This window comes from Crotalus tigris, unplaced genomic scaffold (genome assembly GCF_016545835.1).
Source record: "Crotalus tigris isolate CLP2741 ecotype Arizona unplaced genomic scaffold, ASM1654583v1 scf7180000024384.25900115:4084858, whole genome shotgun sequence".
Classification (NCBI taxonomy): Eukaryota; Metazoa; Chordata; class Lepidosauria; order Squamata; family Viperidae; genus Crotalus; species Crotalus tigris.
This window is the reverse complement of record NW_024100554.1, coordinates 3,390,192-3,414,383: the sequence shown is the minus strand read 5'-3', so window position 1 is coordinate 3,414,383 and position 24,192 is coordinate 3,390,192. Positions and strand designations below refer to the sequence as shown.

General features: G+C 35.7%; 1 protein-coding gene across 1 annotated transcript in view; it reads right to left on the bottom strand.

Moving 5' to 3' along the window:
* The window catches only part of ZFPM2 (zinc finger protein, FOG family member 2), a 342,462-nt gene that overhangs the window by 169,115 nt on the left and 149,155 nt on the right, over positions 1–24,192 (bottom strand). Inside the window, exon 4 of the mRNA XM_039328889.1 lies at positions 11,262–11,380. Coding sequence (XP_039184823.1) covers positions 11,262–11,380 — 119 coding nt within the window. The remainder of the gene's footprint in view (positions 1–11,261; positions 11,381–24,192) is intronic.

Here is a 24,192-nt window from a genome sequence, read left to right as displayed (position 1 = left end):
AAGACAAATGCCATTTAGATGGGAGATTCCGATGGGCATTGTTTTGAGCCATGCGGGGACACGTTATAGACTTAATACAGTTGCTAAAGCTAAGGAATTTTATAAAACGGTCCTGGGAGCAGGCTCTCCTTTGCCCATGATGCATAAAGTCTTGAGTGACAAAGAGACGGAACAGAAATCTGAAGGTACAGGGATGATGACTGCTGGACAGGTGGTATGGATGTCTCAACCAGAGGTTAAAGAACAGAGAATGACCCGTGCAGCACATAAACGTAAAGAAAAAGAACAACAGAAAAAAGAAAAAGAAAAAGAAATTGAAGAATCTACTCAGCAAATTGCTTCAGTGCCGGTGGGAGGAGCAAGACCCAAAAGCTCTGCTACATATTCATCAGCAGCAGAATTTGAGCGGATCTTCTCCAGGCTGAAGGCCAAGGGAGATGGCAAAGCTCCTGTCCTGGAATGTTAATGGATTAAACATTCCTCAAAAGAGAAAAAAAATTTACCACTATTTGAAACAACATAACAATGATATTATTTGCTTGCAAGAAACTCATATTACAGCTAAAGATCAAAAATATTTAAATAATCCTCGCTTGGGATCTCATTTTGTATCTCCCGCCCCTGGGAAGAAAGGGGGTGTGGTAATCTATGTTAAACAGAATTTATCTGCTACCTTGTTAGAATCAGATCCTTACGGAAGATATGTTATGCTTGAACTTGGTTTATATGGCAAGAAAATTCTTATTGTGGGGTTGTATGCACCAAACCAGCAACAGGAGCAATTTTATAGGTTACTACATCAGAAAATAACTTTGTTGGACTATAGATCTGTGATTTTAATGGGAGACTGGAATGGTGTCTTAGATATACAAATGGACAAAAAAGGCTCTTCTACCTTTTTTAAACAGGCTAAATTACCTAAAGCCTTTTTTGATATGAAAGAAGATTGGGAATTGAGAGACTATTGGCGTGAACGTAATCAAGAAGAAAAGGATTTTACGTTTTTCTCAGATAGACACCAATCTTTCTCAAGAATTGATTTCTTTTTGATCACAACAGATTTATACAACAGGGTGAAGAATGTAAAAATTTTTCCTAGGACATTGTCCGATCATAGTCCAGTTTGGATGGAACTGTTTGTAGAGAAGGAAGATAGGAGATCCTGGAGGGTGAATGAGAATTTATTTAAACAAGAAAAAAATGTTCATAAATTAAAGGAATGTTTAAAGGAATATTTTACTTTAAATATGAACAAGGGAACATCAATGTCAATGGTCTGGGATGCAAGTAAAGCTTTTATGCGTGGTATTTTGATAAAAATGAATAATTTGCATAGACAGAAACAGACTCAGAAACGGAAAGACTTGGAAGAGGAGATTAAATTAAAAGAGAAACTTTTAATTTCAAATCCCTTAGATGAAAAGGTTAAAGGAGCTTTAAAATTGTTAAAAACACAATTTAACATGCTGATGGCTGATCAAGCTGCAACTAATTTGCTATTTATGAAACAAAATACATTTTGTAATGCTAATAAACCAGGGAGATGGTTGGCTTATCAGTTAAGAAAAAAACAGAAACAGAGGAATATAGATAAAATAAATTATAATGGTAAATTGGTTTATCAGAAAGAATTGATTAAGAAATCTTTTTTAGAATACTATCAAAAATTATATAAGGGTACTAATATTCAAATTACAGATATAAATAATTATTTAGGCAAAGTTAACTTTCCTAAATTAACAGAAGATCAGGAAAAAAAGATTAACGGTTTAATTACTAAGGAAGAAATTGTTACAGCTATTAAACAATTGAAATTGGGCAAAGCGCCGGGTACGGATGGGTTGACATCTATTTATTATAAAGCTTTAGTAGAAGAGATGACTCAACCGTTGTGTGAACTGTTTAATAATTTATTACAGGGGTTAGAGATCCCTCCATCCTGGCGTAATGCATTTATATCATTGATTCCAAAAGATAGTCAAGATCTTACTTTGCCTAAAAATTATAGGCCTATATCTCTTTTAAATGTGGATTATAAAATTTTTGCAAAAATTTTAGCTAACAGGCTTATGGGGATCTTGCAGCAGTTTATACATAGGGATCAATCGGGTTTTATAACTGGAAGGTATATGAAGAATAACGTTAGACAAATTATTAATTTATTAGAGTATTTAGAAAAGAATAACCAAGTCTCTGCAGGCCTGATATTTTTGGATGCTGAAAAAGCCTTTGATCAAGTGAATTGGCAGTTTATGCTGTGTTTAATCAAGGAGATGAATTTTGGACAAAATATATTACAAGTATTATCCAATATATATCAAAAACAGACTGCTCAAATTATTGTAAATGGGGGTTTGTCAGAGGCTTTTGTAATAGAAAAAGGAACAAGACAGGGATGCCCGTTGTCTCCGTTATTGTTTGTTTTAACACTGGAAATTTTGTTGATTAAAATTCGGGAGTCTCAAGAAATAAAAGGAATAGAAATTAATAAAAAAGAATATAAATTAAGAGCCTTTGCAGATGACTTGGTTGTTACTTTGTCTCAACCTGTTTCTTCGGTGGTGAAATTATTACAATTGATTCAACAATATGGACGTGTTTCTGGCTTTAAAATTAATAATAATAAGACCAAAATATTAGCTAAAAACATGACTAATGGTGATAAACAGGCTCTAGTTAACTTAACAGACTTTGAAATTGTTGATAAGGTAAAATATTTGGGGGTTACATTATCTGCTTCTAATGTAAAATTGTATAAAAATAATTATGAAAAGCTGTGGATGGAGGTACAGAAGGATTTAAAAAACTGGAATAATTTACAGTTATCCCTTATGGGCAGAATTGCAGTTATTAAAATGAATGTCCTGCCAAAGTTTATTTTTTTGTTCCAAATGTTACCTATCTTAAAGAACGAACGTAATTTAGATGAATGGCAAAAAGGTATTAATAAATTTGTTTGGGCAGGGAAAAAACCAAGGGTGAAACTTAAAATAATGCAAGATTTTCGTGAGAGAGGTGGACTCAAGGTACCAAATATGAAATTGTATTATGATGCTGTAGTATTGACATTGATTAGCGACTGGGTGAATTTAACAAATACAGAAATACTTCATTTGGAAGGCTGGGACCTATTTTTTGGATGGCATGCCTATTTAATATTTAATAAAAAAGTGGATTGGGTTTTTAAGTCTCATATTATAAGAAACTCTTTGCTAAGAGTGTGGAGAAAGTATTATAAAAGTGACTTCAAAATACCATTATGGGCTATACCTCGGCATGCCATAGAAGGTATAAGGAAAGGGGTAAATATGGACAAGGTCTCTTACGTACAGTTATTAAGATGGGATGGCCAAGACTGGCAGTTAAAATCTTTGGAAGAATTAACACATGAAAACTTAACTTATTCATGGTTCCAATATAGACAAATAGTGGATAGATGGAAGATGGATTGTAAAATGGGCTGGCTTAGAGAAGATGAAATTTTTTTAAAACAAGTAAGAGATCAAAGGCCAACCCATATTAAGAGAGTTTATGGGGTTTTAGTGGAATTAGATTCAGAACTTGAACTAGTTAAAGATTGTATGATTAAATGGGCACAGAATATTGGTGAAACGATTTCAATGGATACTTGGGAACTTATTTGGATAAGAAATGTTAAATTCACACAAGCGCAAAATTTAAGAGAGAATTTTTATAAGATGTTTTATAGATGGCACCTTGACCCAAAGAAAATGTCCATTATGTACCCTAATCTACAGCCGAAATGCTGGAGATGTGGATATTTGGATGCTACCTATTACCATATTTGGTGGACGTGTAAGCATATAAAAGCTTTTTGGATTAAGATATGGTGGAATATTCAAAGAATTTTTAAAAGGAGGGTAAAATTTACTCCGCAATTATTTTTACTAGGTATTGTTATTGACTGTGATGCTAAGGAGGTTATATTGATGTTAAATTTGATTACAGCCGCTAGGTTGTTAATAGGACAATATTGGAAGAAGGAATCTTTGCCTACTTTACAAGAATGGTTTCATAAAGTTTCGTATTTGGCAGAAATGGCAAAGATTTCGGCTTTCTTAAAGGAGCAATCTCAAGAAAAATTTTTTGCGGTATGGGAAAAATGGATAAATTTTATACAACATAATTTAGATATGGAAAAATATTATTTAGCCTTTTTATAATTTGTAATGATTGTTTTTTCTTTCTTTCTTTCTTCTTTTTTTTTTTATATATATACATTTTTATGTATTATTATTCATATTTTTTTTTATATATATATATATGCTTTATTCTTCGTCTACTTTCTTCTTTTTTCTTTCTCTCTCTCTCTTCTTTTTATTTTTTTTTTTTATCTTTTTTCTTTTTTAGTATATATTATTCATTTTAAAGTTTATGTTATGTATATTATTATTATATATATTATTACTGTGATTTTTATTATTATTATTAATTATTTTATAAATTGCAAATGTTATTTTTAAAATATTTGTTAAATAATCCTATATTCAGTTCTGGGAAGTCGGGGGGGGGTGGGGTGGTTGGGGAGGGGGGGGTGGATTTTTATTTGTAAAACTTTTGAAAAATTTCAATAAAAAAAAAAAAAAGACCAAGGGAAGTGATAGTACCACTCTATAACACATTGGTCAGGCCACATTTGGAAATATTTCTGGCCTGACCACTACAATACAAAACAGATGATCAAGCCCCAGAAAGAATACAGAGAAAGAAGAACAATAAAGATGATAAAGAGTCTGGAGGCTAAATCTCATGAAAGTATTTTTAGCTTAAAGAAGAGAAAATTGAGGGGAGCCTTGAGAGCATTCTTCCAATACTTGAAGGGTTGCTATGGGGAAAAGGATTCCTAAAGGTAGGACAAAAACAATGGGTGGAACCTTGTCAGAGGGAAATCCAATCTGGAATGAGGAGGAATTTCATTGAGAGAAATGAAATAAGACAGAGAACAATTAAACAGTGCAATAGGTTGCCTCCTGGAGTTGTAGGTATTCCATCACTGGACGTTTTCAAAAAAAGACTGGATTACCATTTGTCTGAGGTGGTATGAGCACACCTGCCTAGGACAGGGGTTTGATTACAAGACCTCCAAAATCCTTCCAACCCTATATTCTATTTATAGGCAAGTTGCATTGAATACAGTGAGATTTATTCCACAATATATGCCATGTATTCTTGATTCTTCAGTTATAAACTCACATGAGGTTACCTTTATATATACAACTTACTCAAGAAGCTAAGATGATATCAGCTTACCTAAACTGTCAACTCAGTATTTAAATTTGCACACCATATCATTGAATTGTTACTGGTAAGACATTGGTACACCAGTTTTTTTAGCGAATAACATGCAGAATGGAACTGAGAGAAAGAAACATGCATTACAGAGGTAGGACAAAGGAAGAAAATTTGTTTCACCTTATACCCGTCTTACAGCAATAGAAATTTATGGATCTCATCCAAAAATCTTCATAGGTCAATGGAGTACAATACATACATATTAAATTATTCAAAACTACAAATAACAAGAACCTTACACACAGTTAAAGACAATTAAAAAATAACACATGGATACACCTTCCAAAAAACTCTCTAATTTTTCAAGCATAAAAATTAGACATCTGTCTGTCCCTGTGCAACTAATGGATTTCAGACTTGAGTTCACTCAGTCAGTAAATAACTGAATTGCATTTTGAACTTTGGCTCTTGAGAGTTTCCCAGCACTTTTTCACCAAACTATTTCATTAAGATAATGAATTCCACTTAAAGGGTCCTCTTGTATCCCACCAGTTCCCCAGACCCAAACAGCACTTATTTTCTCCTATAGATTTGGAATCCTCTTCTCCTTATTGGGTTGATACAGACCTGATTCATCCTCTCTTCTTTCTGACAGGGGCAACAACAACGAGGGGAGTGGGCATGATACAACTACTCATTGTTTCGTTTCAGAGAACCCTGCCACAGGGCAAAGATTAACACCAAAAAATAGATGGCTGCAGCCCAAGAAAACCATTTTTCAGAATGCCTCCACTTGATTAATGAAGTCATGGCATCGACCACAGTTGACTTTCATCATGTGCTCTATATTCTTTGCTCCTTCTCCCCTTAGAACTATCAGCTTCAGTCAGAAAAGTTTCATTTTTCCTTCATTTTTGTAAACATCTGAAAAAAGGAGCACCGAGAATTATGCTGTTAACAGTAATTGGATGTACCTTATGACTTGACAACTGATCACACTATAAACTTTCATATCCCACTACTTCAGATCAATAAAGGAATCACTTAACATCTGTAGGGAGTTAAGCCTTGAGTACATACAGTAAATGTATAAAGATGGGTAAAGAAATGAGAAAGGAGATTTCCTTTTGTTGAACTTTCATTTCTACTTGATAATATTTTTCGTAGCTTGCTCCCATGTAGCTCTAGACACAGGATGATGATGAGTTGATTGTATATGAAATAACAAAATTATGGGAGAAGTGGGAGCTTTTGAAAAGAAGGGTAAGGGGAACAATTGCCAGGGCTGTTCATGGAATGGATAAAAAAAACTCAAGATGGCATCCACAACTATATGATTGAATTCAATATTTCAATTTTGGGAACACCTGGCAGGTGTCAAGGACTTGTACCATTTCACACATGAAGTGACTCATCTCAGATATAATTCATATGTGAAATGTTCAGCTTGATAAATAATCCCAGGCTAAAAAATTATTAATTTTATTTTCAATTTTCCCTTACTAGTATTAAGCCAATATGGTTCTGTTATTTGTTTGTAATCAGCACATGGCTTGAGAAGTCACAGCACTGGCTTAGCTTGGCTTAGTTGAAGGATGTATACTTGAAGCAACCATCCTCCACCAGCAAGGAATACTCACTGACTCAGTTAAATGTCTTGGTAGGCAGCACTGCCAACCAAAGTTCTTGTTTGTTTGTTAGGATTTTAATGTTTTAATGCTGTAAGTAGCATAAATCATTTCATTACAAAATCGGCGGCAAATAGGTTCAATAAATAAATAATCTTGTAAATTTGAGGTACAGAAATTATTAAACAAAGGGGGGAAAGACACACTGAACTCCTCATCTCAACCCTATGAAGTAATAATGTATTGCAAATAACTTGGAAACACAAATAATAGCAATAGCACTTAGACTTCTATACTGCTTCATAGTAATCACATTATTAGACTTCCCCTTTTGAAATCAGCTGTTTCCATGATGCAGCAACAAAACCTATCTCCTTATCCATCTTAAATGGAGTTACTCAATCACTAGAATAAGTGATCCTAATTACTCCACTACCCTGAAAACAAAATAAACACTGATCCTTTCACCACATTATCCCAGTGCACCTCATTCTTTACTTCTGAGCTATAAAAAAATCTAGTATAGGAAGTTAAGCATATCATTTTTGCAATCAGCTCTGGCTTGTGTTCTGATAGCTTCAGTTCAAGATAACGTGAACTTCAATTCACAAAACGGAGTTCTTTGTGTGTTTGCTGCAGTGTTTCTCTAGAGTAGCCTTTCTCAATGTGGTTCAACAATTACATGGAGTTCCTTGAGAGACCATGGCACTCATGATGTTTTTCAAAGACCAAAATAAAAATGAATGCAAATAAGTGTCAGTCTTTTATTTTTCATTTTAGATGCTGAATTTTTAAGAACTCCTGAAGGTAGACATCATTTATTTTATCACAGGACATCAACATTCAAACTGTTTTAACAGCAAAATCTTCTAAAACAGAACTGATCTCATGCTGTCCTGCAATCTGTATACTTCAAGAATGGAGCAATGGCCTTTAATATTGCCCTTTGAAGCCCTATTGTAGTCAAAGATAAAATTTGTAAAACACTGAGGGCAGTTTACAATCCATTCTTCTTCTCTTGCCCCCCATTTTTTCTTATCTGTGCAACAATTCTGCAAGGTAGATAAATCTATGGAATAATGACGGCCTAAGCTCAATAATAAGGTTAGAAATTCAGTTGTCCTCATTCTGCATTCCAACCACAAAATCACTCCAGTCCACATGTCATTTTAGCCCCCAAAAGCAATGATTATATAATGTTCAACAATTGTAATGCACATCCCAGTTCTACTACTGTTGGCTAAAAATGTTCATAAAGCCCATTTAGAAAAAAAAGTTGGCTAAAAATAAAACATTATGAAGTGCCAAGAGACAAAGCCTTTCTATTATGCAGAATCAGAGTAATAATTTTGTGGAGGAAAAAAAGGATTTTAGAGGTTTTAATGACAAATGATCAAAGCAATGATGTCAATTCTCTGACACTTTGGTTTCAGTACTATTATTATGTAAGTGTAGCTCATGCCTAGTTTATGAATCAGCAACATTTGGCATGCCTCCTCCTTAGTTCATCTGCTAGAGCTTCTACTTCATGACCTCATGTTAGCAAGTTCTGTTTAGTAGGTTAATGGAGTCAGGTCCTTTGGCTAACTCCCTTCATAATTCTTCATCCATCCTAGCTGAATTTGACCAACTGTCTTTCACTGTTGTTGCGGCAACAAATGATACTTCTATCAGTTTATTCAACATAATCAACCTCTCGGTGTTTTGAGATGTACATTGTTAACATAATTCAAGATAGAAATATGAAACATCCAAAGAGTGTTTGACATCTAGCACACTTACTCAATTAATTACTGCACTGAATTAATTAATCTGATGGCTCCCCAGAGCCAACCACCAGTCATTTAAACTCAGGCATGTAATACTTGTTAGAATATAAACCAATTTACAGAGGTACACAAAGTTTAAATTGTATTAAAGACTGAGTAAAGGGGAAACTTAAATGATTTTCATACAATGAAAACATGCTAAAGTACAACCACCTTGTTCAGGATCAGATGCTTCAATGAAAGATAGCAAATTTTGAGATGTACCAAATGAATCTTAAATGCATACTACTCTCTTTTTATGATCCTGTAATCCCTTAATTCAGGGTAGAGTCGAGGCAACTAAATGGAGCTGAGCATTTACTGGCTTGATGCCCTTCCTGACACCATGCAGAGTTTGCAGCAGACAGTTTTTCTTTGTGCCCTAGGAGAGAAACATCTGCTGCTACCCAGGATTGAACTCTCAACTTTCCGATTTACGGTTGGAAAATTGCACACCAATTGTTTTTTACAATTATGGTAGTTCTTTCACCAAAAAGGATATTATGACTATCATATCTGTCCACTTGGTGAGCTGTTAAACAGTTGTTAATCTCACTGTACAATTCTGAGACTAATGTTCTTCATTCTATTTAACACATAACAGTATATTCCTAGACATTTATATTTTGGAAATATGCTCCAACAGAGAAAAGCTGTGATTTTAAATATTTAGACAAACACTTCTCTAAATAAAACCTTGAAAGTTACCACTATTTTTAACCACTTTGCACACATTTCTAACAGCCTATTTGTGCCTTGAAAGGGGCAGGAGGCATGTATTAGTTAAGCCACTATTAGGTTTCCTTGCCATTGCTCTACATGGAAAGATGTTTCTTATGCATAACCAATATGGGGACATTCTTCAGAGCAGGAGATTGACTGGAGAAGAAGTCTGAGTTGCTAAATAATCTGTGAAAATATTTGCTATTGTCAGCGCCTTAATTTTATTATTCTCTAGGCAAGGTACAACATTGCAGTGAGTGGCATGCTACATTTTTATGAAGTCAAAGTATTCCTAATAATAAGGAACAGTTTATCAATAAATTTCAATGACAGGAGAAAGAGGAAGGCAATGACAACCACCACAGAAGTCTGCTCAGCTGGACTCTTCACTCCACACCCCCTCCCAACTCCCACACATTGCAGTAAATCTAGGAAATATAAAAATAGCCAATTAGTAATTGTGCTGCATTATATAATTTGGGATTGGAGAAATAAAAGCTGGATGATGCATACAATGTTCTTAATATCATAATATATATTTATTTATATCCACCCCTCTGAAAGGCCACATATATGAACATTTGTAGTTTTCATGAGATTTTAACTTCAAGCCTGTAAATATAAGATTCATAATTCTGAAGGACAGCACGGACTTCTGACTGAGTATACTTGCCTATTACCAGATTGTGCATTAGTAATGAAGCACACTCCTTATTTGCAATAATTTCACAATTAAATGTGTTTTTATTATTATCGTGTATTCTGTATTTCATAAGAGTGATTCAAAGTCTCAAAAGTAGTAATCTGGATCTATACATGTTAATAAATATCATATATTAAAATAAACTTGTTATAATAAAAAATAATAATATGATCCTGCAACTTTGCCAAAAGATTCTAGCAGCAGCATTGAATCTAGCATTGAAATATAGGAATAGGAATGTAGAAATAAGATGAAGTTCCAGTAGAAGCTATGGAAACTAAGCATCTTATGCTTACGCATCTAATAATAGACCACAAAGACTCAGAAGATATGAACTGGCATTTCAAGGTAAGTACAGCCTCATCTAAAACAGGCTAGTACTTTAAGCTTACCTACAATCATTACGCTATTTTGTCCCCACAGATTCCAAACAATGATTCAAAACGTCTACAGAAAGGAGAACTGGGTATCATAAGCTTATTAGTAAAGGACAACAGGTTTTCCTTAATGTACAAACATTTGTTTAACATCTGTTTGTGCTAAAATGTGAATTACAACCTGTCCTCCTACTTATTGCCATCACAGCATCCCATGGTCATATGATCAAAATTAGAGCACCTGGCAACTGGCATGTATTTATAATTGATGCAGTGTCCTGAGATCCCATAATCAACATCTTCTCAAAGGGTTTCTGATAAGCAATGTCAATGGGGGAAGCCAGGTTCACTTAACAGCCAGGTGATTCACTTATCAGCCACAGCAAAAAGGTCATAATATTGGATCTGACTCACAACCTCTTCACTTAGAAGTTCCGGTCCCAATAGTGGTGGTAAATTGAGGACTATTTATATTTATTTGTTTAACCAAAATTTGCTTTTGTATTCTAGCAAACATTCAAGGAAGTTAGAAAAATTTAAAAACAACAGCCATGTATAAGATATTAAAAACACAGATTGAAATTCATAAGTACAATTGCTAATATCCATCAACAATTAAAAGCAGACCGAAAGAACATTGCCTTAGTATTTTTCTAAAGATTAAGAGAAAGTGGGCCAAATGCCATTAGTTATTTATCTTAATAAATGAGACAGCTTAAAAAAGAACAAACTAAAGCTCCAACATTTGGTGCAGTGCTTCTTAACATACCAGTGTGTTGTTATTCAAGTCCATTTTTCCAGCAAAGGGCCCCCATGTTGTTCCCACCGGAAGCTGTTGCCGACTCTGGATCTTGCGTTCTCCATCCCTCTGGAACATCTCCAATTCCCCTGAGAAGCAAAGAAAATAAAAAGAGTTTACCACACTAGCCCACAGCAATCTCTCCATTGTTGCGTTTACTAACCAGCCAACATTTAGGGAATATTTGTTTTATTAAAATTACATAAACAATGTCATTTCCATGGGGACTAGTCCAAAACAAGATGGTAGTCATTGCATAATGCATGGGTCCCAAGCCCCACTCTATCTTTCTGTGGGTCAATGTCACAAACATATACAGAAATCGATGATATCAACTCACATACGAATGGGGTAAAGATTGGATTATCATTGTTTATTCTTGCTTGCAAAGTTAATGATCTTGAGTCGTTCAGAAAATACAAATATTTTCCCTCCTTAAAGTTATTCTCACTGTGTAAATTTCTGTTGATTGAATGTACCATATTCCTAGTATTTAGTCTCACTGCATTTTATGTAACTATGTAATTATTTGTAAATTAAGAATATACCATATCTGACAAAATGCTATACTTGTCATAAAGGTACTGGCTGAAACCCTAACAAAAAGGTACTATATATAAGCAAACATGCTAAGAGGTCAGTCACCAACATGATCTAAAACTCATTACTCATGTCGCCAATATGACTCTAAAATCCATCCAAAGAGTGAGGAGCAGCTGGAAGTATTCAATTTTACTTATGTACAACCCCTTTATGGATTACTGCCTTGTCGTGGCGAAGGGGCTTGCGTAACTAAATGAAGCTATAAGCTATGCCATGCAGGGCCACCCAAGACGGACAGGTTATAGCAGAGAGTTCTGACAAAATGTGATCCACTGGAGAAGGAAATGGCAAACCACTCCAGTATCTTTGCCATGAAAACCCCATGGAAAAAAGGAAAAAAAGATATGACGCTGGAAGATGAGCCCCTCAGGTCGGAAGGTGTCCAATATGCTACTGGAGAAGAGCAGAGGGCTAGTACTAGTAGCGCCAGAAAGAATGAAGCGACTGGGCCAAAGCCAAAAGGACACTCAGCTGTGGATATATCTGGTGGTGAAAGGAAAGTTCGATGCTGTAAAGACTTTTTCTCCATAGGAACCTGGAATGTAAGATCCATGAATCAAGGCAAGCTAGACATAGTCAAAAAAGAGATGACAAGACTGAACATCGACATCTTAGGAATCAGCGAACTAAAATGGACAGGAATGGGTGAATTTAACTCAGATGACCATCAGGTATACTACTGTGGGCAAGAATCCCTCAGAAGAAATGGAGTAGCCTTCATAGTCAATAAAAGAATAGGAAAAGCAATACTGGGATACAATCCTCAAAATGACAGAATGATCTCAATTCGAATCCAAGGCAAACCATTCAATATCACAGTAGTCCAAATCTATGCCCCAACCACTGGTGCTGAAGAGGATGAAATTGACCGGTTCTATGAAGCCCTACAGCACCTTATAGAATTAACACCAAAAAATGATGTCCTTATCATCATGGGGGATTGGAATGCTAAGGTAGGAAGCCAAAAGATAACCGGAATAACAGGCAAGTTTGGCCTTGGAGTACAAAATGAAGCAGGGCACAGGCTAATAGAATTTTGTCAAGAGAATACGATGGTCATAACAAACACTCTTTTCCAACAACCCAAGAGACGGCTCTACACATGGACATCACCAGACGGTCAACATAGAAATCAGATTGACTATGTGCTCTGCAGCCAAAGATGGAGAAGCTCTATACAGTCAGTAAAAACAAGACCAGGAGCTGACTGTGGCTCAGATCATGAGCTTCTCGTTGCAAAATTTAGGCTTAAATTGAAAAAAGTAGGGAAAAGCACTAGGCCACTCAGGTATGAACTAAATCATATTCCTGATGAATATACAGTAGAGGTGACAAATAGATTTAAGGAATTAGATCTGATAGACAGAGTGCCTGAAGAACTATGGATGGAAGTTCACAACATTGTACAAGAGGTAGCAACTAAAACCATCCCAAAGAAAAAGAAATGCAAGAAAGCAAAATGGCTGTCTGAGGAAGCTTTGCAAATAGCTGAGGAAAGAAGGGAAGCGAAAGGCAAAGGAGAAAGAGAAAGATACACCCAATTGAATGCAGAATTCCAGAGAGTAGCTAGAAGAGATAAGAATGCCTTCTTAAATGAACAGTGCAAAGAAATAGAAGAAAACAACAGAATAGGGAGGACCAGAGATCTCTTCAAGAAAATTGGAGATATGAAGGGAACGTTTCATGCAAAGATGGGCATGATAAAGGACCAAAATGGCAGAGACCTAACAGAGGCAGAAGAGATTAAGAAGAGATGGCAAAACTACACAGAAGAACTATACAAGAATGAGCTTAACATCCCAGATAACCACAATGAGATGGTCACTGACCTCGAACCAGACATCCTAGAATGTGAAGTGAAATGGGCCTTAGAAAATCTGAGCAACAACAAAGCTAGTGGAGGTGACAGTATTCCAGCTGAGCTATTCAAAATCTTAAAAGACGATGCAGTAAAAGTGCTACACTCAATTTGCCAGCAAATTTGGAAAACTCAACAGTGGCCACAGGATTGGAAAAGGTCAGTTTACATTCCAATTCCAAAGAAAGGCAATGCCAAAGAATGTTCAAACTATCGCACCATTGCACTCATTTCACATGCTAGTAAAGTTATGCTTAAAATCCTACAAGCTAGACTCCAGCAGTATGTGGATCGAGAACTACCAGAAGTACAGGCAGGATTTCGAAGAGGCAGAGGAACTAGAGATCAAATTGCCAACATACGCTGGATCATGGAGAAAGCTAGGGAGTTCCAGAAAAACATCTACTTCTGCTTCATTGACTATGCAAAAGCCTTTGATTGTGTGGATCACAACAAATTGTGGCAAGTTCTTAAAGAGATGGGAGTACCAGACCATCTCATTTGTCTCTTGAGAAACCTATATGCGGGTCAAGAAGCAACAGTGAGAACCGAACACGGAACCACTGATTGGTTCAAAATTGGAAAAGGAGTCCGGCAAGGCTGTATACTGTCGCCCTGCCTATTTAACTTATATGCAGAGCACATCATGAGAAAGGCAGGGCTAGATGAATCAAAAGTTGGAATTAAGATTGCCGGGAGAAATATCAACAACCTAAGATATGCAGATGATACCACTCTAATGGCAGAAAGTGAAGAGGAACTAAAGAGCCTCTTGATGCGGGTGAAGAAGGAGAGTGCAAAAGTTGGCTTGAAACTCAACATTAAGAAAACCAAAATCATGGCATCCGGCCCTCTCAATTCCTGGCAAATAGATGGGGAAGAAATGGAGGTAGTGACAGATTTTACTTTTCCGGGCTCAAAGATCACCTCAGATGGGGATTGCAGCCAAGAAATTAAAAGACGCTTGTTCCTGGGGAGGAAAACAATGGCAAATGTAGACAGCATTTTAAAAAGCAGAGACATCACTCTGCCAACAAAAGTGTGTATAGTCCAGGCCATGGTTTTCCCAGTTGCAATGTATGGCTGTGAAAGTTGGACCATAAGAAAGGCTGAGCGCAAAAGAATTGAGGCCTTTGAACTATGGTGCTGGAGAAGACTCCTGCGAGTCCCTTGGACTGCAAGGCGTTCAAACCGGTCAGTCCTAGAAGAGATCAACCCCGATTGCTCTTTAGAAGGCCAGATCCTGAAGTTGAAACTCAAGTACTTTGGCCACCTAATGAGAAGGAAGGATTCACTGGAGAAGAGCCTAATGCTGGGAAAGATTGAGGGCAATAGAAGAAGGGGACGACAGAGAATGAGATGGCTGGATGGAGTCACTGAAGCAGTAGGTGTGAATTTAAATGGACTCCAGAAGATGGTAGAGGACAGGAAGACCTGGAGGAACGTTGTCCATGGGGTCGCGATGGGTCGGACATGACTTCGCAATTAACAACAACAACAATCAAATATTAAAAGTTGATACTAAGTTGGTGGGTTTCCTTCTTTCTTTTTTTTTGAGGGAGAGGAGATACTTTTCAGTCAGACAAGTCCAAGCAGTTTTCTTGGCAACATTTTTGGAATTTGTTTGCCATTTTGCCTTCTTTTTAGGACTGATTTAGCCTTCCATTTCTGATATAATTTTCCTGATCCAATCTCATGAATCAAGACTTGCATCTTCTGCTTAGATCAGGGGTTCTCAACCTTGGCAACTTTAAGACTTGTGGACTTCAACTCTGGGAGTTGAAGTCCACAAGTCTTAAAGTTGCCAAGGTTGAGAACCCCTGGTTTAGATAGTGTTTTTTCTGCTGCATAAGTCTTTAACACAGTGTTCCTCAATCTTAGGAGCTTAAAGTTGAGTGGACTTCAACTCCCAGAATTCCCCAGCCAGTATTGCTGGCTGGGAAATTCTGGGAGTTGAAGTCCACCTATCATCAAGCTCCCAAGGTTGAGAAACACTGCGGTCTAAAGTATTTACCAGCTACCACAGTTTTTTAAATAACTGCAGAATGATGCAATCCTGTTTTCTCACTTCTCATCTTTCAACACTCTATTTGAATTTTCATTGCCTGTCAATTCTGCACAGCAGAACTTTTCTTTCTTTTTGGTTTGAGTCATATCTTGCTATATTGCTCTCAATTAATCAGTTAATGGATAGAAGCCAAGTGTGGCCTAGATGTAGGATAGCAAATCTGTCCATTTTGTTTTGTACAGCCATCCTGATAGTAAGTCTCTTTCATTTCATTTCTGTAACAATCTATAAATCTGACAAAAAGAAAGATAGCCTTTGTATATATTCTCATGTAAGATTCTCCTTATATTAAAATTTTTCATGAGCAATTATGCAATTGGCATATGCATTTCTGTATGTGATGATATTTAATGTATTATTATGGTTTACATGTTTTTACTTGCAAAGAAACACATAACAATATTTTGAAATTTAGCTCGTGAGATGCAAACGGGCCTTCTATAAAAATTCAGACTGACTGCCTTCTATTCCTACTTTGCCATCACTGAAATGGTGTTCTTTCTTCTCCCCTAATACCAGCGTCCTTGCAAAATTGCAAAAAGGACCGTACTTTTTCATTGGCGGCTGACGGGTAATTTTTGAAAAGTCTCTCTTTTTCTGTTCAATCTATGGAGAAATATGTGTACATTAACACATACAGAATGTTTTGGCTTTTGTTTTAGATAAACATGGAAACGGCAGTTTTGCCTGCTTTTAACCATTAAAAAGGAAGCATGTCTATGGACATGTCAAATTTAACTGATAGCAGAGGAATCATGAGAATCTTTGAAAACTCTTTTAAAAATAATTCAGTCTCCCTTTCTGCCACTGACATTTTTCATCTGAAAAGGGTTCAGCCTCAGTCAAACAGTGACTCCTTATCTACACCTGTGGATTTACAAACAGGCCTGGCTTTTAATGGATTAAGAATGACAAAGTTAGGGCAGATTATTCAATGATAACCAAACATCTACCAAAATCCCCAGTTGCATAGGACAATGCTATTCTTTTCAAATAGCAAAAACTTAATAGAAGAACTTAACAGAATGCTTATACAAAATGCAAAATTGCAAAAAACAGCCAGTAAGAGATTTTCTTTTCCTCATTCTTCAATGTTATTAGCAAATTGATCTCCATACACAATAGCTTATTATTTCATTGTTTTAGATAGAATAATGTATCGGCATATTTCAAATATAAATAATGAATTTATATTATTATTTAGATAATGTAAGTTCTGAGCAATTTCCATCCATGTTTGCAGTTAAGAAATGGTGAACATATTGGAAAGCTGTATATGAAAGTATTTTTTTATTTAGTTGAATTCAAAGAATTGCTTCAATTATTATTTGATATTATAATGTCTCTGAAATTAATCAGACTGATAAGCCTAAATGGAATCCCTTTGGATCATAACAGTAGGAGCAAAACTGGGTATCTGTAGACTGAATACATCTAAGAAGAACTATAGTCACAATGTTAGAAAACACAATCACTGTCAGGCAAGCCCACATCCATAGCACAACTGGAAGTAAACATATACCAGTTCTTTTGTAAACTGGTGATGAATGACAAAGGGTACTAGCTAAAATAAATCCACTCTGAAACAGTAAGTAGATATCAGAATGTTTAGAGGAATGTCAGATTTGCACAATAAAAATTGAACATCTTTATCTCATGTAAATGGTCAACATTCCCTCTCAAAAATAAAACAATCCAAGCAGTTCAGTGAAGACAAAGGAGACCTTCTGCACAAGGACTCAATACCAGTGTTCCTCAACCTTAGCAACTTTAAGATCTATGGACTTCAACTCCCAGAAGTTGGCTAGGGATTAGCTGAGGAATTCTGCTGGCAGGGAAATTCTGGGAATTGAAGTCCTCATGTCTTAAAAGTTGCTGAGGTTGAGAAACATTGTTCTACGCTACTTAAGAATCATGTCCAAAGCTGAGTGTTTCTACAATATCTGAACCCAACCAGTGCAAAACCTGCCCAAATGTGACTCCCAAATACGAGGTGACATCAGTAGAGGAAAAAAGCCTTGGATAACATTAGCTATTCCGAGTGCAGAGCTAGTTCGCCTCCTGTGGTGCAATCTTAGGCAGCCAAACAACTACTCTTTATTAACATTGTAGTCTCTTGACTAATGTATCATCACCATATGCTAAATCAATAAATCTACAATATCTGTATTTTGCTCCTGTGCTTATTTCATTTCTAGCTCAGATATAGTGCATCCAAAAACACAAACAACTTATTTTTGTTATTATAAAATTGTTCAAAGTTTATGGATGGCCTGTATTCCCACTGGGAATACTTCCTGGAATAACACAGTCTACTGTTCCTGGGTCCTTAAAAGGGAAAGGTAACTTGGCAGCTTCAAAGCATCTCCTTCATTGAAATCGCTCAGGTTCTTTTTGCATCTAACTAGACAAAACAATTGAATGCAAAATTCCAGAGAATAGCTAGAAGAGATAAGAATGCCTTCTTAAATGAACAGTGCAAAGAAATAGAAAAAAACAACAGAATAGGGAGGACCAGAGATCTCTTCAAGAAAATTGGAGATATGAAGGGAATGTTTCATGCAAAGATGGGCATGATAAAGGACCAAAATGGCAGGGACTTAACAGAGGCAGAAGAGATTAAGAAGAGATGGCAAAACTACACAGAAGAACTATACAAGAATGAGCTTAATGTCCCAGATAACCACAATGAGATGGTCATTGACCTCAAACCAGACATCCTAGAATGTGAAGTGAAATGGGCCTTAGAAAATCTGAGCAACAACAAAGCTAGTGGAGGTGACAGTATTCCAGCTGAGCTATTCAAAATCTTAAAAGACGATGCAGTAAAAGTGCTACACTCATTTGCCAGCAAATTTGGAAAACTCAACAGTGGCCACAGGATTGGAAAAGGTCAGTTTACATTCCAATTCCAAAGAAAGGCAATGCCAAAGAATGTTCAAACTATCGCACCATTGCACTCATTTCACATGCTAGTAAAGTTATGCTTAAAATCCTACCAGCTAGATTCCAGCAGTATGTGGATCGAGAACTACCAGAAGTACAGGCAGGATTTCGAAGAGGTAGAGGAACTAGAGATCAAATTGCCAACATACGCTGGATCATGGAGAAAGCTAGGGAGTTCCAGAAAAACATCTACTTCTGCTTCATTGACTATGATAAAGCCTTTGATTGTGTGGATCACAACAAATTGTGGCAAGTTCTTAAAGAGATGGGAGTACCAGACCATCTCATTTGTCTCTTGAGAAACCTATATGTGGGTCAAGAAGCAACAGTGAGAACTGGACACGGAACCACTGATGGGTTCAAAACTGGAAAAGGAGTCCAGTAAAGCTGTATACTGTCACCCTGCCTATTTAACTTATATGCAGAGCACATCATGAGAAAGGCAGGGCTAGATGAATCAAAAGTTGGAATTAAGGTTGCCGGGAGAAATATCAACAACCTAAGATATGCAGATGATACCACTCTAATGGCAGAAAGTGAAGAGGAACTAAAGAGCATCTTGATGCGGGTGAAGAAGGAGAGTGCAAAAGTTGGCTTGAAACTCAACATTAAGAAAACCAAAATCATGGCATCCAGCCCTCTCAATTCCTGGCAAATATATGGGGAAGAAATGGAGGTAGTGACAGATTTTATTTTTCTGGGCTCCAAGATCACCTCAGATGGGGACTGCAGCCAAGAAATTAAAAGACGCTTGCTCCTGGGGAGGAAATCTATGGCAAATCTAGACAGCATACTAAAAAGCAGAGATATCACCCTGCCAACAAAAGTGCGTATAGTCCAGGCCATGGTTTTCCCAGTTGCAATGTATGGCTGTGAAAGTTGGACCATAAGAAAGGCTGAGCGCAAAAGGATTGAGGCCTTTGAACTATGGTGCTGGAGAAGACTCCTGCGAGTCCCTTGGACTGCAAGGCGTTCAAACCGGTCAGTCCTAGAAGAGATCAACCCCGACTGCTCTTTAGAAGGCCAGATCCTGAAGTTGAAACTCAAATACTTGGCCACCTAATGAGAAGGAAGGACTCACTGGAGAAGGGCCTAATGCTGGGAAAGATTGAGGGCAATAGAAGAAAGGGACAACAGAGAATGAGATGGCTGGATGGAGTCACTGAAGCAGTAGTTGTGAACTTAAATGGACTCCAGAAGATGGTAGAGGACAGGAAGACCTGGAGGAACATTGTCCATGGGGTCGCGATGGGTCGGACACGACTTCGCAATTAACAACAACAACAACAAGAAGACAAAACAGTACTATTCTGCCAGAATTAATATGAAATATTTTGACTTTTGCAGATGCTTTCAACTCTTCACCTGCATACATTAATTTAGACAGATAAATTAGAATAAAATTGACAAAGGTTTTCTCTATTTCTACTTTCTCTTTTTTGCAGGAAATCAGCTGGCTTCAAAGGTGTTTTCATGCTATTTGGTATTTGCTTGTTTGCAGTAAATATCTCGTAGCTGGAGCAATGCTAACAATGTCTTTTTCTTTCCATGTTCTATAGGGTTTCATGCAGACATTCCCTAAGACATGACAAAATATGCAGTGGGAAACGGACTGGTGTACTGTCAGAAAACATAGCTAATTAATGAAACTCTAAACAAGAAAGGCTCTATTATGAAAAGGAAGAAATTTGCAGCTTGCTATTTCTAATTCTACTTCCAATTGTATAGCTTTATATATTTATATTTCTTTGTTCTCTTCTATACTTATTTTATACTTCATCATTTCTGGATTGTTTCTAATTCTATTCTTTCTTTTTACAGTTCCAGTTTCTCCCTGTAGCTTTTCTTCATTTACTAAAATGTCTTCCTTTCTCATTCTTTATTGGTTGCATTTTTTACATTTTGTGGTTCCAGTTTTATATGGTTCTTCATTTTAACTTGCATGACTTTGTGATAATTCTATTCTGAATTACTCTAAAACTTAGCCATACATCTTCACTGAAAGCTAGAAAAATGAACAACATCACATTACACTTTCTAATAAGAGTCTTAACTGTGTTACTCTGATACAACAGAAACAACCATATGATTTGTTACTACAAGAGACAGTAATGTACATGTTAATCTTAAAGGTACAAGACCCTGCTTCAATAAGAACAAGTATATGAAAGAAGAAATTCATGTTTTCTAGAAATCAATATTTTTACATTGCATTTTTAAAAAATATTCTTATTTAAAATGGAACAAATTGCCTTCAAAATAATATAAAGGAAAATAATAACTGATCACAATTTACATAATCATTTCCATAAATAGATCAACCACATAGCTAATATGGCCAAAGGAGAACTATGATTAATATTGATAAAAACTATCCCTGCTGTTTGTAACTTAAACTACACACTATTTTTAAGAATAGGCAGGTTACAGAGGTTTTTTTTCTGGAGAATATTTGCAAAGAAAAAAATTTACTCCATATACTTTTATCTAACCACATTGCCACTTTTGCTATCTCTACTGGGCATTTCTAGAGTGCTTCAATGCATGGTTAATATATACTGCAGGAAATATAATTGAGATATCACTCTGATGTCTAAATACATTCACTAGTACATGCAAGACATTCAATGGGGAATAAATCACACTAAAATATATAGACCTTTGATTAAACCTGAACAGGATTAGGCTGCTCAATTGTTTGACAATTAAATAGAAAAATGGACCATTGCTGTTCATTATAGACAAAAGACAGCACAGCAGGAATTTTCCTTTCCCCATATGCATTTCACGAAGATCTTGCCCATTTCTCACTTGCTGAATATGTTTGTGCAAATATGTGTGCCCCATAGTATGCACTAATCAATTTTTGGGAAAGATAATACTGCTAGTGCTACGGGCGTTTGTCTTATCTTGTTGATATAGCATACTTTTAAAGTCTGTGATTACTCAAAGACTTATGATAGCTACACTGTAAAAAAAGCCTCAAGTCATGGTTCACTAGCTCTGATACAAAACATCCCATGGCTTTTAAGATAATCACCCACACCTTAGTAAGGCTAGAAAGGGAGGTTTCAATTGTGGCAATTTCTTCCTGTGTGTTCATGGTATATAAATATGAATTAGCAAAACATATTTATCACTTCTTTTCACAACATAATGCTTAATAAATTAAACTATCTGATGCCTAAAATGTATTATTTGCATTTCATTGATTATAAAAATAGTTGATGACTAATGTGAGCAAAATTTTCTGAATAAAAATTTATTGATCTTCAATTTGTAAATGTATTAATAAACTAGACTGAAATATAAGTTCTGAAGAAATAATAAAGAAAAAAAAAACTGGCCTACAAGTTTTTGGTATTAAGGCCAAAGAAATACTTACCAATTATTTCTGTTTTCCTCCCTTGCTTAAAACTGCTATATAAATTGAAATGGAAATTAGACATCCAGTACACAAACATAACTTTGAAAATACTCAATTTTCAATTTTCAATGAAAGGAAAGATGTTTTAATAAGTCATCAATGAATAATACTCAAGTGATTTGAATTATTGTAATATGACAATGGAAAATGTTGCTATTAGCCATCCGAAATACATGTTTGAAATGGAAAGCCACAAAAATTGAATGAATAAATGTACAGCTAATTTAGAATCCTCATTTAGTCCAAACTTAGTGGCTATCAAAGATTACATCCTTCCAATACTCTGCTATCCTCCATGGATGCTGCCTTTTCTCAATATAATTCATTTTTTTCAGTTTTAAATAGCTTGGAGCCAAGATGCCTGAAATAGAGTCTTCTCCCATATCCACAGGATCCATATGTGACCACAGGACCTTCTCAACTGCAAAACATTTTCCATAGAATTCCCTCTTAAGAAGACTCATTTGGAGCACTCTTAGGCTGTCTTTAACAGCAGATGTTTTAAGGTCCATGTAATAATAGCTTTATTTTTTAAAAAAAAAATTACATAAAATTAAAAAAGAGAAAAATATATTTTAAAAAGATAAAAAGTAAATGTGAAAAATAAAAGTCTAGAAACATTAACTAAACACAAAAATCCTGTCACAAGTTAATATTTGGCTAACTAAATATATCACACAACAAAACACTCTTAACTATTTAAATACTCATAAAGGCTAGTTTGAGGCACAAGTCATCATCTGATGGGAATTATATTGAATGTGTGTCCTTGCAGACAGTAAATCTGCTACAATATACAGTCTGGTCAGGTTTTGCACAGCAGCCCTTAAAATCCATTAGATGTGCCACAAACACAGTGAGTATTTAAATTGTTAGTTAAGAGTATTTTGTATTATGATAGATTTAATTAACCACATATTAATTATTTTTTATTTATCTAATGTTTTCTCCCTTCTCTATAGATATTTTTAGATTTTTCTTATACATTATGTAATTTTTGTTTTAATATGTTTTTAGTTTTTAAAAGAATAATAACTGTTTATGTCCCACATTCCTTATACTAGTCTATGATCATAGTAAAGATTTGATTGATTAAAGGTCCATGTATTATCGCAGACATTTTAGGATCAATGCTTATTGCATTTCAATCCCTGTATTCATTAATTCCTTTTGCTAAGCTATTATATATTGGTAAAAATTTTAGTCATTTTTTATTTTATTTTATAAATTTTCTTACAGAAAAATTTACTCCATACATGCTTCTGAACAATTTTCTCAAAGTTGACGTTGTATCTTGTGAAACAGCTCTACAAGCCTACCTTACTAGTTTATATCTTCAAATATCTTTGCAATTGCCACCTTCATTCTGTTTCTCCACTGCCCCATAGTACTCAACATTAAACTACAGTTCTGAGCATAAACTTGAAATACGGCATTCTCTCTTCAAATACCGCACTCATACCCAGATAAATCAGGCTAGCCATTCAGTGATCTTATCCCTCCTGACTCTTTAATAAATCGAACCTCATAAGTTCACTCTGTAGGAAGTTGTCATTAAATGAAATTGTGACCTTATCCGTTGCTTGAACTTACCCTGCTGACAACTACATTTATTGTAAGGATAAGAAATCCTAACAAACGAACAAAAAGTCCTACCCTTTTGATAATTGTGATCTTAGTTACATGTATCTTTAGCAGATGGCATCATCTCTTGACAACGTCTTGGTGATTTCCCCATGATGAATATCTGATCAAAGAAAAATGTGCTCTATAGGTAACTGTTAAGGCCACTGACAGGGAACAACAGAAGTTCATGGAGGGAAGATACTTATGTGACAGCTCTGAATCAGATGCTATTAGCCAAACACAAAGAGCTCCAAATTAGTGTGTAATTGTGCTAAAACAGATAACAAAACAGAGGTGGAAAAACAGTAAAAGCTTCCCTTCAAAGGATTTGTTCAGCATTTTACAACAGGAAATATAGATCACAAACTGGCAA